A 16,046-nucleotide genomic window follows, 5' to 3' on the forward strand; every position below is an offset into this window, starting at 1 on the left:
TGCTGAACCAGTGACTGCTTAGGTCAAACAAAGGAAGAAATGCTTACTATGGGCATTTCTGTCCAATTCAGGGTTGCCATACTCACCTGAAGTGCGTTACTGTCACACTCAGAGCTCACCAAGGTGCTACGCTTTTTGCCAATTTCAGCACTCCAACTGTAAGTATCTCCCAGTGGTGTACAATTTAAAAAGCATGTACTTAGATTCTACAATAAGCAAAGCCCCAAGACATATTTCAAGAAATCTCTTTCCAGCTTCCCAAAACTGCTCAATGCAGTCTTACCAGCAGCTAAAGTATCCCTAAAGCAGCTGGGAATAGCTCAGGAAGACTCCCCTCCGTCACCCTGAGGCTCCCAGTGCAGGGAAAGTCACTCTCTTAAACTAGCCCCTCTCTCAAGGCTTTGGCATATGTGATCCAATGAGAAAAGCTGTGAGCTGAAAAGAAAGAGAATGGTGACACTAATTGCACTACAATCAATTCTTTGCAAGCTCAGAGTCATTGAGAACTTTCACACTGCAGATGTAAGTGAGAGCAATTTCCAGCTGAAACTTCACTTGTGACAGCAGCAGGAAACTGCACCTCAGGGACTGGCAATTAGCTCCTTAAATCCCCAAGTTCTTCAATTTAACCTAAGCAGCATCTGAGCAGCAGAGTGAACTTGTATATTAATTCTAAAACTTGATTTGACTTTTTTCAGAGTAATTTTAAGTACAGAATATAATTAATAAAGTAAACAAACAACATTATTATTCCTCTATTATCAGCAATGCAGGGACTCTTACACATACCCATGTGTCCATAGGTATCTGGATTCTCCAGTCATCACCAACAAACTACATCGGGGCAACATAATTGCCACTGTACGGCCATCAGGATGTTTGAAATCCATCACAATCTAAAAAGAAACAAAACCAGTCACCACAAATGAGCATGACTTATAGAGCCTCATACATAAGCCAGGTATTCTCAAGTCCTAGCTTTGTTTGTCTCTCTAATGTGTTCAACTGAATATTTCTGTTAAACAGCTACATATTTCCTAGGGATGCAAAAGTCTCCAGGTCTCCTGTCCTAAAGCTCTCTCCCTTTCAGCACTATGTTCAAATATTAGTAGTCACAAATATATGTATATAGAGATAACTAAAATTACACCTCTGTGTGTATCTGGCAGAAAGGACTGCCATCCTTCAACTAAAGGCAGCTGCATAAGAGGAAGAGCACTAAGGCCGTCAGGTACTGTCTTTTTGTGATATCTATGCAGAGAGACAAGTTTCTCCACAGGGCTACTCATCCTAGTGTAAAATGTACAGCTAAGTGATGTGGAATGACCCTATGCCCTCTGGAAATGCCTATCCATTCACAGCAGAGGAGCGGAGACAATTAACTCAGTAGATACATAACATTCAGATAAGCAGTATTAGGTGAGAGAAATAATTTCCAACCTGCCCACATTCTTGGAGGTTTGAAGCACAACAAGCACATCCCCAGATCCTGACTAACATGCCAACTACCAGACCATCCTTTTATTATCTGCCATCTGGCTTCCAGCCATGGCAATATACTGAGGTAACGCTTTCCACTTTATTCCAATTTCACAGCCCAGATGGCAGTGGTACATTTTGCTTCTACTTGGGCTAGGAATGTTACCCTTTTACATTTCCCAAATGAGAGAAACTCTTGCTGTGGAAAATAAGGAGCAGGTCATTTAAGCAAGCCAAATGAGTTACAGAAGACCTACTGAAAAAGAAAAGTGGTCAAAAACTATTCAAGTCAGCAGTTCCTGGTACACTGGAGAATTAGCACCATGAAAATGCAGCCATCTGATTTGTAACCTACTAAGTAGGCAATTTAAAAGCAGACTTACTCCAGTATGCCAGATTGAAACAAATTAGGCAGTTCTATTTCTGCGTACAGATGTGTTTAACAAAGAGAAAACAGTGGTGCAACAATCAGTCATTCAGCACAAAAACTCAGTAAGACAGAGACTGAATAAGCAAGACTCTTAAACACTACAAATTGCCACTAACAACAATTACTATTTAATGTGCACACTGAAGCAAAGCACAAGGGACTTCACATTTTTAGGAAAAAAATTTTTTATACTGTACTACCACTCACATAGAGTGACACAGCTTCTTCTCCTGTTGGGTTATCTAAATTTAAGGCAAGAAGTGACAAGGGTGACAAACAGTGGGGTTGAAAGGGGTAGAGAGATATCAGGGAAGAGGAATAAAGCGTAACTATAAGCTCTGATTAGTGATCATGAAACATTTCAATAGCTACACAAATAGACAAATGGCAGCCACTTGCTACTGTACTCCTTCCCTTGCACTTCGCAATTTCTTCTAGGAAACCTCCAAGAAGCATGGGGTGAAGAAGAAGAAAATACAGTGGCTTTACAAATCTGATGGAGATGCTGTCCTGTAAAGCACAAGTAGCAGCAAATCTCTTTAAAAAGATGCAGCTATCTGGCAAGGCAAATAAACCAGAAGATAACTAATCAGGAGCAGCACGTAAGGAAAAAAAAGCATGAAAAGAAAAGAAATGGGGAGTGAAGTGGTAGGATGAAATGGGTGAGATGATGCCACAGTCTGTCTTTTGCCTCTCTGGCTCAGTGCTGCTGGGGACAAGTGTGAGGGGACAAGATAGAGACTGGGTTCTTCAGCAGTATGGCAGAATAAACTGAACATATGAGTGCCCACGTTCCTTCCAGGAAGGAATCCCATTACCCCACTGGTCCTCTTTCTGAGTCAGTAGTAACTACAAACATCTGTTCTTGCAGATGATATTAAAAACCTGCACTTTGTCCATGAATCAGTGAGAAGACCTCTACTGGGTCCCCTGCATTTCCAATTCCCATCTCCCTCCAGGGCCCAAAAGAGGACCTTGCTCCCTTTCACTCCCACATCCCAGGCTGGCGACTCCATATGAAGTAGTGGAAAACAACAGTACCCCCAGCTCCCTGCCTTCTCTGCTGTTTTACTTCATGCATCTCCAATTCCTTTTCCCCCACCATCTGTGTGGCCCCAGAGTCTCTTCACAGGAGATGCTCCTCAAACCCTGTCCTGTAAACAACTGTGCATCCAAAACAACAAAGGTTCAGAGTGCTCTATAGCAGGTTACACACTGGCAATGAGAGGCCACAAAACTATCCCTAGCAGCTGGATTTTCAGACAGCAGTTGCAGGAGAATAGAGAAGAGAAGAGCATGTTCTCCTGGCTGAATTTCAACTACACTAAACCAACAAGAAATACATGAAACAAAATTTCTGATGGTGCAGAATTTGAGGCTGAAAAGCAAGAATTTATCTTGGTAACATCTAGTCCTGACCAGAACAGAATCCCAGCTGTGTTCCTGCTCCCTACTTTTCTGGGAAGGGAAAACTTCTGTACTATAATTTCATTTTGTGTGGCTGCTCCCCATCTAACTAAATTTCATCCTTATGAGAAGCTGGGATGATTTGGGAAGGAAAATATAAATAAAGGATTAATTTACTTGGAAATGGACAATGACACCAAGTAATTTGCAATAATTAAAAGAGTCAAAAATCTAAATCCAAAACCAACTTTTGCTCATGAAGCAGACTGAGGTCCTCAGCTAGAATATATTAAAGTTTTGCACTGATCTATTAACAATAAATATGACATTGCAATTGAGACAGAATAAAATTTAAGGAACATCTGAAGATAATTAGTGTAATTCCTATGCTTCATTCTTTTACCTAGATTAACTGCACCTGAATGCTTAAAAAACCAAGGAGTACTTCTTCTATCCTTTTTTTACAGCACAGTAAAGAATATTTAACCCAGAAGGATTTTTTAAGAACTCTGTTCTTATCTCTGGCAAGCCTGTTACTGACTGAAGTAGATAGCATTCCCACACTCCTCTGTGTGTCTTTATCCTGGGACAGCATTCTCAATTCTAACTGTCAAACACACATGCACACAGAAGATTAACGCGTGTGGTCCTCTTTTTAATTTACTAACGAATTACAATCAATAAAGCAACTTTGCCACTGCTGAATCAATCTGCTTCACGACAGCTTTGCTCCACAGGAGCTATTTCCAATTACTATTTTTGTTTTCACCTATTTTCTTTTTTCTCTTAGATGACAGAGTCAATAAAGATCAAATTTCCAGCTAGCTCATGGTGCATCATCCAAGGATTACAATCAAAAAATAAAAACAGTGGATGCTATATAAGTTTTACCATTTTTCCTTCTACAATGAAAAAAGTGTCTCTAAATATAGCAAAAAAACCTTAAAAGAAACAGTTAATACCTACTTGTGTTTTTAAATAACTTGTCATGATGCCAAGTTATTTAAGAGAGAGTGTTCATGAGAAGGGAGCACATGAAGCAGTAAACAGCTTTCAACGATGGCTAAACATCAAAGCAAAGAGACACCCACATCACAAACATTGTTCCTGTGGCATAAAATATGGCAAGGTGCAAAAATCAGAAAATAATCCAACATAAGAAGGGAATAAAGTATCTTTTTCTTAACACCTCAGCATGCAGAAGTCTGCACCACCTTTCAGTGCAGTGGTACTATACTTCATGAAAGAGTAGGAGGATGAAAGTGAGTGACTGGTCTATAAAATAAGTAAAGATTCAAAGGCAAAATAGAAATAATGCAACAGAGCTATAAGGACAGTGTTAATAAGAATTTCACAGCTACAGTGGGGAATGACAATTATTTTTCTAAGCTTTGTCTCTGATGCAATTTGTATTTGATGTTAATAGACTACCTTAGACGAAACACACACTAAAGCTAAAAAAGTATAATGTGGAATGCTTCTCAAGACTCTGACATTATTTACTGAATTTTCAGAGAGCAAAGACAGCCAGCCTACATAACAGTTTCCCACATGTAAAACAGATGAAAAAGAATGTCTACTTCAAAGACAGCTGAGAGGTTTAAAGCCCACACACGGAGCTTGAACACCACAGTGGGGCTCTATGCAGAGACAAGAGCCTGCTGGCTCACGCAGGACCAAGGCAATCAATTGGTAACACACAGCACCTTGCACTGCAAAAAACCATGCTAAATTCCAAAACTTGGGACTCAGAAAATGCTGAAATTTTAAAGGAAAGCAATTAGGACTATCTTTCCTGAATAATCCACATCATAGCAAATTAACCTTATGTAATGTATGCAGATATTTACATCCTATATTATGTTCTCTGGCCATACTTCAGAAAACGAGTGCAGCATTGACAATCGTGACGATGAACTACTTCAGCACTGCCTTTCTCAAAAATCTCTCAACACATGTGCAGGCCTCCCCCGTATCAGATTTATACCAAAGTAGACCATCTCTTGCTAAGCCTATTTATCCACTTAGGCACTATGGCGATGTTACTCAGATGCTTAGTATACTTACTAGGCTTCCTTTCTTCAAAAATTGTACTCAATTTTACATCCATCTTCCTGAATTCTCTGTGTCATTTTAAGTATCTATGCATTTCTTCCTTTAAATCAAAGTCTAGCACATGAGTGTTTAAAAAATATTTCAATATATGACAGCACTTCATTCTTTATATCTGAGGTCTCACCTTGTTATGATTTTCTTGATAAGTGGAGTTGAGTGCATCCACTGAACAGCACACCAGTATCTCTCTTAGCTACTCTGTATGCTGTTGACTCCATGATACAAATTCCCTTACTGTCTGGCCTCTGTTTAAAAGGTTCAGGTAGTGCACAAGAAGAGAAAAACTACTGCAATTTTCAAGCTAACCACAGTTGGATGGAGGAGCTTCAAATCTTCTAAAGGCCTTGTCACAGCTAGCTGGAACATACACCACTCTCCTTTTGTACACAGGGATTCATTTTTGGAAGTTCACCAGCTCCAAGTTATTAGAAATTACCAGTCACCTCACTAGCTGGATGCCAGCTCCTTATGATGCCCAGCAAGGTGGCCGCTCTGCCCAGCCTTGGCAGAGGATGGGATGCTGGTGGTACCTCTGGCACTGTCCCACCAACTTCTGACTGCTGCTCTTCCCACTCTAAGATCCCTCACAGCTGCTACAAATTTTTGTGCTTCACTCCTATGTCTTCTCAAGCTGACTCCGTGTTTCAAAAGCCATTAAATATGTCAGTTCCTACTGCCTCTAAAATACCAAGCTTCTTTTGTATGTCAGGACATTACCTGTGGTCTTTGCACCTTCCCAGATCATTACCTGTGTTAAAACTCAATGCTTAATATTAGACTCACATGTAAAAGGCTTTCAATCCCTACAGTAAAAGACAACAGCTACATTACCACTGGTTCTCTCTCTCTGTCTCCCCCAACAGGTATAGATTGCTCCTTTCTGGAAAGTGCTATCCCAACCCAAGCATAAAACCTTGATGTCCTTTTGTGAATCCAAAGAGTCTTTCTCAACAAGAACCAATTTATTTATTCTCACTAACATTTCATCTTCATCCTTTAATAAATTGCCTCCCTAGCTCTTAGCTTAAATTCTTTTAGTACACAGAAAGCAAGCAGCTAATGCTGTTAGTCTTTATTTAATTTATTTTACTGACTTAGCCTCTGCAGTACTTTCCATTCTTTCAGTCATACATCTTCCTTTAAATCCATGGGTGCTACTACACTGACATATAGGGAACTGCATCCAACTATACCAGGGCAGAATGTGCCAGAAATGCACCAAATCATTCATCTTCCCTTCCAAAGGAAAGGAAATTTCTAAGGTTTTACATCAGTTGCTTTCTAATGGAGTACATTTCAATGGAAGAGCACAATCATCCTGACCCTGATGGGCTCCAGAGAGCTCAATCTCTTAAGATGTAACACCCAGACATCATAAGAAAGCAGTTCTGTGTCCTCGATTACATCTACTCAGACTTGCACTTAATGTATTACTCTGTGTCCTGAAAGCAAATAATCTTATTTACATGTTTAATACTGTACCAAATGTCTACCAAGAAACCACTGAACAAGTCCTTACAACACAGACACAGCTGTTCTGTAATAAGCACAAATTTATATGCAACTATGATATTTGGAGGATCCTGGTAGCACACGGTCTATGTGGTGCCGTGGCATATCTGTAATTCTTCCACACATTTAGAAAAGGTCTCAAGAGATTCTCAATATCTAAGTAGAAAGGGGAACAACTTCAGTATTCAAAAAGCACATGGCACCTTTCTAAAGCATTGATGGTTTACAAATATCTGTGGAAATACACACAATTCTCACGCTACTGAGGTTGCATAGACACATAAGCAGGACTCCCTTCAACTGTAATTTTACGTCCATTCCACATTACCTGTACATTTATCATTTTGTCATCAACCATTATAGCCTTTAATTGCAAGTTTTCTACAACAGAAGCAGTGTGAGGAATTGTAAAGCCTCCATTCAGTATAAAGAATAATTGATACAGCAAAAACCAGTCTTTGGCTGAGTAATATTTCCAAACATGGAATAAAACAGGAAAGTGTAATTTGCAGGAAACAGGACCTGAAATATTTACATTCAAAGTGTAGACTCATACCAAGTATTAGTGTGGCACAGACCTGCCAGCTGTTGTAAAACAGCCCAACTCCTTGCAGGTTCAGTGTATTTCAAGGCATAGGTAAAACATGCTGCGTGTTCATTACCCTACACTGTGGAAAACCATCTTCCCTCACTCTCTACAAACACTGGGATTGCTCATCAAACCTTATTCTCCTCTGCAGGTCTCAGCTTTCTGCTTGCAGTGCTGTAGTACAGGAATTCAGGCTAACGTAAAGTCTGGGGTGGAAACAGGCAAATCAGTTCAAGATAAGGACCTACATTTGGCCTTAGATTTTAAAACAACCCATTAGGGAACTGAAACCTATTAAATGAAACAATAGATGTCTAACTCAGCATGAGCTGAATTACCCATAGGCTGGACTGACTCAACCCCCACTGATTAGAGAGGGGCTCAGGCATGCAGTGCACAGGTACACATGCAGTGCACACCTACTCGTAAACTCTAAAATTCCAGTGCTTTAATCCCGGACTGAATGCCAATGACAAGAAGTTATTAAATAAGGCATCCAAGTATGGATTCAGCAGATGCTTCAACTCTGTTTAAAAGAGTTCTGCCTTAATTAAAACCTCTTCCTGCACTATTATCATCACTAAAATCTTGGCCCCTACATTCTGAGACAGTAGTATGGAAACAGTGTGGTGCTGAATACCTGTAATTCAAAGGGATGAAATGATGAATTTATTCACTCAGAGTTTGAAACAAAGGTCAGCTAGTCCTTCTCATACCTGCATCTAACAGCTGTCTCAGAGATCATTACAATAAAAGAGAACTTCCAGGATACACGACATGCAAATTGTGCCTTCCCAAACTAATTTTTGCATCATATCTCATAAGGGCTGACAAGACATGGTTTTTAATCTATTGCTATAGAAACTACCATATGGCCTGTTTCTTAATCCTCTACATCTTCACTGTAAAAGGGAAATCTACTGACGAACAAAGATCTGGGGATGAATTTGCAGAAATTCCTTAAATACATTAAGAAACATCATTCCTTAGCAGTCAAAAGCATATAACCCTCAAAAAAACCCCAACCAACCAAAAAAAAAAAAACCCAAACAACAAACAAAATAACCCCCCACAAATAAAAAAAAAACAAAAAAACCCCACCAAAAACAAACGAACAAATGAACAACAACAACAAAACAACCAACCAAAAACAAAAACAAAGATAAAAAACACCAACCCACAAAAAAAACCCCTCAAACAAAACCCAAAGAACTAATGAAAGCCATCTTCTTAGTTAATGATGTCTCCTGTGGCCATAAAGTATAATTCAAAATGCTGCATGACACAAAGACACTTCTTTAAAATCATTTGAAGAAAACTGTTTTATCAATTACTCAATTGCTATGTTTCACCACAGAAGTCCCACACATCTGACATCTAAATACTATTTTAAAGCAGGGGAAACAACCATAAAGGGAAAACACATTCTGAAATCTGGATAGGCAGTATTCTAACACTGCTGATTTTCATCATAAATAATGTCATCTCTTTCTTTTGTCATTCCCTCCATCTGCTGTGGAAGAGATGAGAAGACAATGACTGTCTTCTCATAATGCAGCCAAAAGTTACACAGAAGAGCTCTAACCAGGGCCTCAACATCTGGCCCTGAATTTACAACAGACTGCATGAACGAACACGCACTGCAGAGATGCAGGCAGTAACACGAAGGGCAGGAGGAACACGAACACCTCACAAGGAACTGTGAGGTGTCCAGCTCTCACTGTTTTCTGCTGCACCATCAACTTTGGTTTCCTCCAACCATTCCTCTGCTGCCTCAGCAAAGAGGCCAGTTTTCCCTGCATTGCCTCTGGGCAGCACCAACAGGCTGCCTGCCTACTTGCTTCTCTGCTAGGGGCAAGACTCTCCCACTGACAGAATCCTTCTGTCAAGTGTATCAGCATCACAGGTCAGACAGCTCCAGCACACTTTAACTGCTCAAAATTGCCAGTTCCTCAGCAAAAATTCAACTCTTCTGCAACAAGAGCTCTGTGGAGAAACTCCTCCCAAAATATAGCTGGTAAGAAAAACAGAAACAGAACATTACAGCATGCAAAATACTCAGATTTGTAAAGGTAGTATAAATGCAGACAGACTTCAAACCCCATTTCCCACACTTACTGGTATGACAAAGTTCTGTCCAAAGCAAAGAGAGACAATACACCACAGCAGGAGCTTAACAAGCTAAGCTTGTTTCTTTGCTTATAGGCTACTTGTGATTGTTATTATTGACTGACTACTTGGCATTTCTACATGAAATTTGCCACAGTCTTAAAATAGGCTCCTACGACAATAGAGATGACATCACTGGCTAATGAAATTAGATTTCCTTATTCCAAAAGGAATTGAATTCCAAAACTGAAGTACAGCTGAAATGCAACAGCTAAAGATAACAAATCTTTAATGCTCCAGTTCAGCCTGTTTGCTGTTAATTGGTAGCAGACACCAGGATTCCATGTCACACAGCGAGTACCGACCTTCTAAAAATAACATGGGGAATTGAAATACCTTCCACTGATGAACCTCTTGACAAAATAAAAAATGCTTTAAAAAATTAAGAAATTATTATCTACTAAAAAACAACACAGAGGTTTCTATAAAAAAATGGAACTACATTTCAAGAATGACAACTCAAAACCTGACTCAGAAACCATTTTAGCTGTAAAAATACCAACTGAAATGTAAATTCAAATACTCTGTTAGTTTTCACAGAATCTTAGAATGGTTTGGAAGTGACCTTCGAGAGCACCATGGGCAGGGACATGTTCCACTACACCAGCTCAAAGAAGCATCCAACATGGCCTTGAACACTTACAGGGATGCGGCATTCACAACTTCCAGAGTCTTACCACCCTCACGGTAAAGAATTTCTTCCTAATATCTAATGTATATGTCCCCTCTTTCAGTATCAAACCATTACTCCACATTTTGTCACTACACTCCCTAATAAGGAATCCCTGTCCAACTTTTCTGTAGGCCCTCTTTAAGTACTGGAAAACTCTCTAGAGTCCTCTCTTTAGGTTGAACAATCCCAAGTTTCTCACCCTGTCTTCATAGCAGAAGCTCCAGCTCTCTTACCAATTTCATGATCCTCCTCTAGCTTCTCTCCAAAAGGTCCTTGTCCTGCTTATGTTGGCAGCCCCAGAGCTGGATGCAGTATTCCAGGAGGGGTCTCATGAGAGCAGAGTAGAGGGGGAGAATCCCCTCCCTCAACCTGTTGACCACACTGCCTTTGGTCTCCTGTTTGATGCTTCTTTTCTTTTATTACAATATTTTTTTCACTGGAATTAATAGAAACTTCATATTTAACCAGTTAATTCATCTCACCACCGTGGAAGAATCGCTCATGCATCATAGTGAAGGATACATGGGAAGCATGAAGTACAAAAGAGAGAAAAAAAGGTTTTCATTTAAAACTAGCAGTACTGTACACCATAATGTAATATTTTCCCAAGATTTTTATCTATCTATATTTTTCCTACCTGTCCTGGGTTGCAGTGTATTCTATTATCATCCTCATGAGCTGTTGAAATCAGGAGGGGCAGTGTTTCCTTGCCTCCTCCCCCCAGACTATCTTTCTGTTAATGGCCCATCATTGCCCTGCCGCCTGACTCAGAGATAACTGCCTCTGGACTATCTTCTGTTAATGAGCCTAATCAACACTTGGCCTCATGACTCATTACCCCATTGTGAGATGCTCCACCCAGAGGGAGGAACCAAGCATCCCATCGTGGTTATAAGCTGGGACTCTGAACACCAGAGACAACCTTTCCACTGGATTTCCAGAGGACAGGAGCTACATAGCCACCACTAGACCTTCTGAGGAAGAGCAGAGCCTTTCTACTGGATTACCACTTCAGAGGACTGCAGCTACCATTCTACCAGACTGCTACCACCATCCTGCCTAACAGGTTGTATCTTGACTCTTGTCAGTTTGAACCAGTGTTTTCTTTTTTTTTTTTCCCCCCTTTTCTTGAATTTCCCCATTAAATTGTTATTCTGACTTGGTGCCTACCACTAGTTTGTTTTCAAACTAGTACACCACCACATGAAAACCAATTAGAAAAATGTAGCAATAGCTATGGAATAGCAAGACACTTTTTAGAGAGTACATTTGCTTCCACTGAAAAATTCAGTATCTGTATTTGTGTGTCACAGTAGTGCCTTAACAGCCAGACGTCTGAGAATTGAAAATGAAATGATGCTGCCTCAGCATACAAAATAAGCACACTACAGAAACAGCAAATAGCCTGGTGACAACAGGTTCTGTTAAAACAGAATCAAGTTGGTAAAGGAATTACGCAGAAGTTTTCCTTCATTATTTAGCAGTTATGACCCCAGTCAGAAAATCATAAGCCCTACTGCAGACTGCAAACATTTTAGAAAGTATTTCACTCACAGTAGGAGTTTTCTCACAATCACACAGAAATAACTGGAACCATATGACATTTTTATAGCATCTCTATATATTTTTCTATGTGATATTGAGTGATTTCATTTTCAAATTCCTCCTAATTGCCATTTCTTTTATCTTTCTTTCCACATTTGCTTTGGATGCACTGCCCAGAGGAGTTCAGGAGACAAAGAGAACATTCTTCCCACAACCCTTTCTCAACACTGAAAGGCTCAAACAAAACACAGGATGCTAAAAAGAACAACCAGCTGGCTGTGAAGAAAGCAAAGGGGTATGAACCAGGAGGGGCTGCAGCTCTGTCTTCCCCTTCAGTAGCCAAAATAAGGGACCATGAACAGGAAACAAAACCACTACAGAGAATGGAGTAAGGCAGCTTCCCAGTCTAGCAGACCCAGGAGAAATACTCAGCAAGTCACAGCACATTCTGCAGATCAGAGATCCCACAGCAATCAAACTACAGGGTGCTTTCCTTCCTCAGCACTGATGTAGTTGCTACTAGGCTTTGCATAGTGGGGAACAGCTTTATGGAAAGAGATGGGAGATGGTAAGTTTCTTCCTTCTGTGGAGAGGAAGGCAGGCTGGTATAAATCTAACAGAAGGGAGACAGGAGACCAATCTTTGCAGAGCTACTTGCCTGGTATTGGCCCCCTGGTGGTAAATGCCCAATCTCAGAGAGAGAGAGAGGCAGCTGGAAACTATGTCTCACCAATATGAAAGGGAAGCAAAAAAGCATATTTTTACATACAAAACTTTGAAATGTGGCTCTATCATAGCTTAGCTTTGATTTTGTTCTTCCCAAGGAGCTTAGGAGAGATCAGAGAAAGCAAGATTTCCACACTGCTGTCTTGTTTCTTCACAAATTACTGCCATACAGCTTCCAGAGAAATAATGCTATCAAATCATTTTTCTGGGGGCAATTTTGACCAAATGCTGCTCTTGTACCATCTCAATGCAAATTGAAATTGGTTAGCAGATTCCTGGACAGCACTTGGAAACAAATGCTTGTCTGCATTAATTGCACACAGTGGGTGCCTTGCTCTTGTTACCCTTGGCTGAAACAGGAGTTAGCCTACCAACAACCAAGGAGTCTTTTTTTTTAACGCAGATTCTGTTTGAACAGTTTACATCGCAGTTGGGCTTTCAGGATCTTTCCAAAGGTTAAAATAACTCATCAGGTAGAAGCATCAGGACATGTTGGTATCTATGAAGAGAATCCTGTATGAAAATGGGGAAGAGACATCCAGCACAGAAATAAAAATTCAGAACAGAAAGTTTCACCTTTCCCAAAAGAGGCAGTAAGCCTGTTTTAAGTATTCCCACAGAGGGGCTGCAGGCTTTGTTGCTTATCTCAGAGGGCATATTTCAATGTTCAATTACATTAACAGGAAGTTCTTCCTTTTTTGGTGGTTCTTGTATCTCATCCAAGCTCAGTGACAGTATGGTATGACATGGATAGAAAGAAAACACACAGGACACAGCTATAAAAAGCAAATGCAAACAGGAGAGACAGACTTATGAAGCCTGATAAATTTAATTTACGGTGCTCAGGATACCTTTCACATGGAGCAGCTCTGCATTAGTTTTCAAAAATGAAATACCACTTTAAATGGAACAAACCAACTAAACTTGGTATACAAGTATAAATAAAGTCCATTTGGATTTCCAGCTAAAACCACTGCAAGTCACTATTCTTCAAGAACCAATAAAATCCATGTCTGTAAGACATGTTTCTTGAGTTGCACCTGTCTTACAGATTGGAAAAGCACACTATTGAGCTTTAGGAATCCCACCCAATCTGAACAAACTTCTAAACTCAGCATTAGGTTGTAGTGATTAAAATTAGTGTCTTCCATTTGGGTTCAGAGACAATTTGATTCTGCCAACACAATCTCTTTTTAAATAGTGATGATTCTTACCACTATTTCACCCACTACCATCATCCTACCAGCACAGATGGAGAAAAAAACTTCGGTATAGCCACTACCATAGTAATTCCTTAAATAGGCAAGATGCTTTCTAACAAAAAAAAATAAAGCAATATAGATGTAAAAAGGAAATTAAACTGAATTAGCAACTAACCAAGATAAGCAGAATAAGAGCTGGACCACACAACACTATGCAGTGCCTGCCTATCTTGTTAAAGCTCATGCAAGACACAGAACAGCTGCTAACTGTCTAAAGCTGGGTACAGTCTAGACTTTCTATAGGCTTCTCATAAAATCTCTCAGCCATTACAGAAACAGCTGGTGCTATACCAGCTACAGGTTTCTGTTTGTTAACCAAGACAGATTGGAAATCAATCAACAGGTAAGAAGCAAAAGTGCCAGAAAAAGGGTTGATTATCAAACTGAGAGATGAGCAGAAGCAGCATACCTCATTCTATCAGTGGTAGAATGACCATACTCAAAGGTTGTTCAAAAGGTCTCATAAAGTTTTTCTTTGTAACATTGCTCTTCTTTCAAGGCTTAAGAGAGTCACAGGTTCTCTTTATAGATCAAAGCACTTAAGATCCGCAGGCTAAGAGATGATCAATGTGGTCAGATTAACAGAAGTTAGGCAGAGGTCAAGGATCCTCCGTACATGGCCCCCCTCTTTAACCCTGAGCCACAAGTCTGGCTGACATCCCTAAAGCTTTCCTTCCTCAGACATTAGGTCAGGGCCTAGACAGAGCATCAAAGCAGTTCTCAGTGTTTGTATCAGCCTTTTGCCAGCCCAAGGCATATGGATAGGAAGAAGAGTAAGTCAAGGAAAAGCAGAGATAAGAGAAGAGAATAACAAGCCTGGGGCTGGATCTTAGGAAAATGGGACAGAGTAAGTCAAGGAAAAGCAGAGCTAAAGAGAAGAGAACAACAAGCCTGGGGCTGGATCTTAGGAAAATGGGACACAACAACATAAATCAGAGTATTGTGCCAACACAACACCCCCTCTGAGCAAACTATGATTGTGCTTTGCTCTCTGGCATGGTGCAGTGGGTGTCCCACAGCAGTCTTGGACACAGCGGGGCAGAGCTGACAAGGAGGGACTGCAGGGTGTTGGCAGCTGTTGACTGGGAGTAAGATCTGCAGTCAGGAAGGGAAAATTCTTCTATTGTTGGATATGTTTGTAGCACTACTTAGCTCATACTAGAAATGCTACCTCTGTATTTCTAAAGTTTTAATGAATCAAGCATTACATGGCAGCATATAAAATGGCAAATTAGGAAAAGTGGAAAAACAGAAATCTCACTATTGATCAAGCTCCTGCCGCAAACCTGCAAAGAGAAATTCGACACAGGCTTTAAAATTAGGATTCTTTTGAGACAGCTGCAAACTTGGCCAGGCTTCTAAGATGAAATAGATGTAAAACTGCGTATCTTTAGAGACACCAAATGGAGGCACTGAAAATAACACCTAACTGAAATAAAACCAACATTCTCAACAGAAAGGACTGTTTTGCAGTACTTTGTTCAAATTCATGGACATAGAATATGATTTGCCATTAAATTTAATAGAAGGTCACTCACCTAAATTTACCACATTACCTTGGCTTTCCTACTATGACAATTTCCAAATAAAGTGCATTCAATACAACAGCACCGACACTGATATTCATTAATATTTTCAGTCTATCAGCTTCTATAAAGAAAGGGTGAATGTGGTGATTTATAAAATGCAATTACAAGTCCACAGGACATTCTAGAAGTCTCATTTTATTCTGCAGTTTCCCAGGAGATGCCAAAGAAATGGGTTACAAACGGGAATGATTAGCCTGAGACCCTCACTTTTCCTGAAGTATTATGGGACAAGACAAATCACCTCTCACTGCTTTGCTCTCACACTATTCAATAGTTTTTATAAGCTAGGCAGAAGTGGAAAGCAATAATGAGATTTATTCTCCTTCAAAACAAGTTTAATCTGTCTTGTAAAATCCTCAAAACACAATGGATTGCACCAACCAGGGCAACTACTTGGCCACTCTGTGCCTCTTGATAAAGCTGTTTCATGTGACAGAAAGAGGATCTCACACCTACATTTCCACCTCATTTCACACAAGAACTTGGATTGCTGTCAATTTTCTGATGCAAGACAAGTGCAGTGTTGTGAAGAATCATGCCTTTATTTTGT

At 40.1% G+C, this 16,046-nt stretch overlaps 1 protein-coding gene across 1 annotated transcript in view; it reads right to left on the bottom strand.

Moving 5' to 3' along the window:
- ALKBH8 (alkB homolog 8, tRNA methyltransferase) overlaps positions 1–16,046 on the bottom strand; it is a 44,390-nt gene that overhangs the window by 12,969 nt on the left and 15,375 nt on the right. The window contains 1 exon segment of the mRNA XM_008630115.2: positions 790–896. Within this exon segment, the coding sequence (XP_008628337.2) occupies positions 790–896 (107 nt within the window).

The sequence above is a fragment of the Corvus brachyrhynchos genome, unplaced genomic scaffold (genome assembly GCF_000691975.1).
Source record: "Corvus brachyrhynchos isolate BGI_N302 unplaced genomic scaffold, ASM69197v1 scaffold253, whole genome shotgun sequence".
In the NCBI taxonomy this organism is placed as follows: Eukaryota; Metazoa; Chordata; class Aves; order Passeriformes; family Corvidae; genus Corvus; species Corvus brachyrhynchos.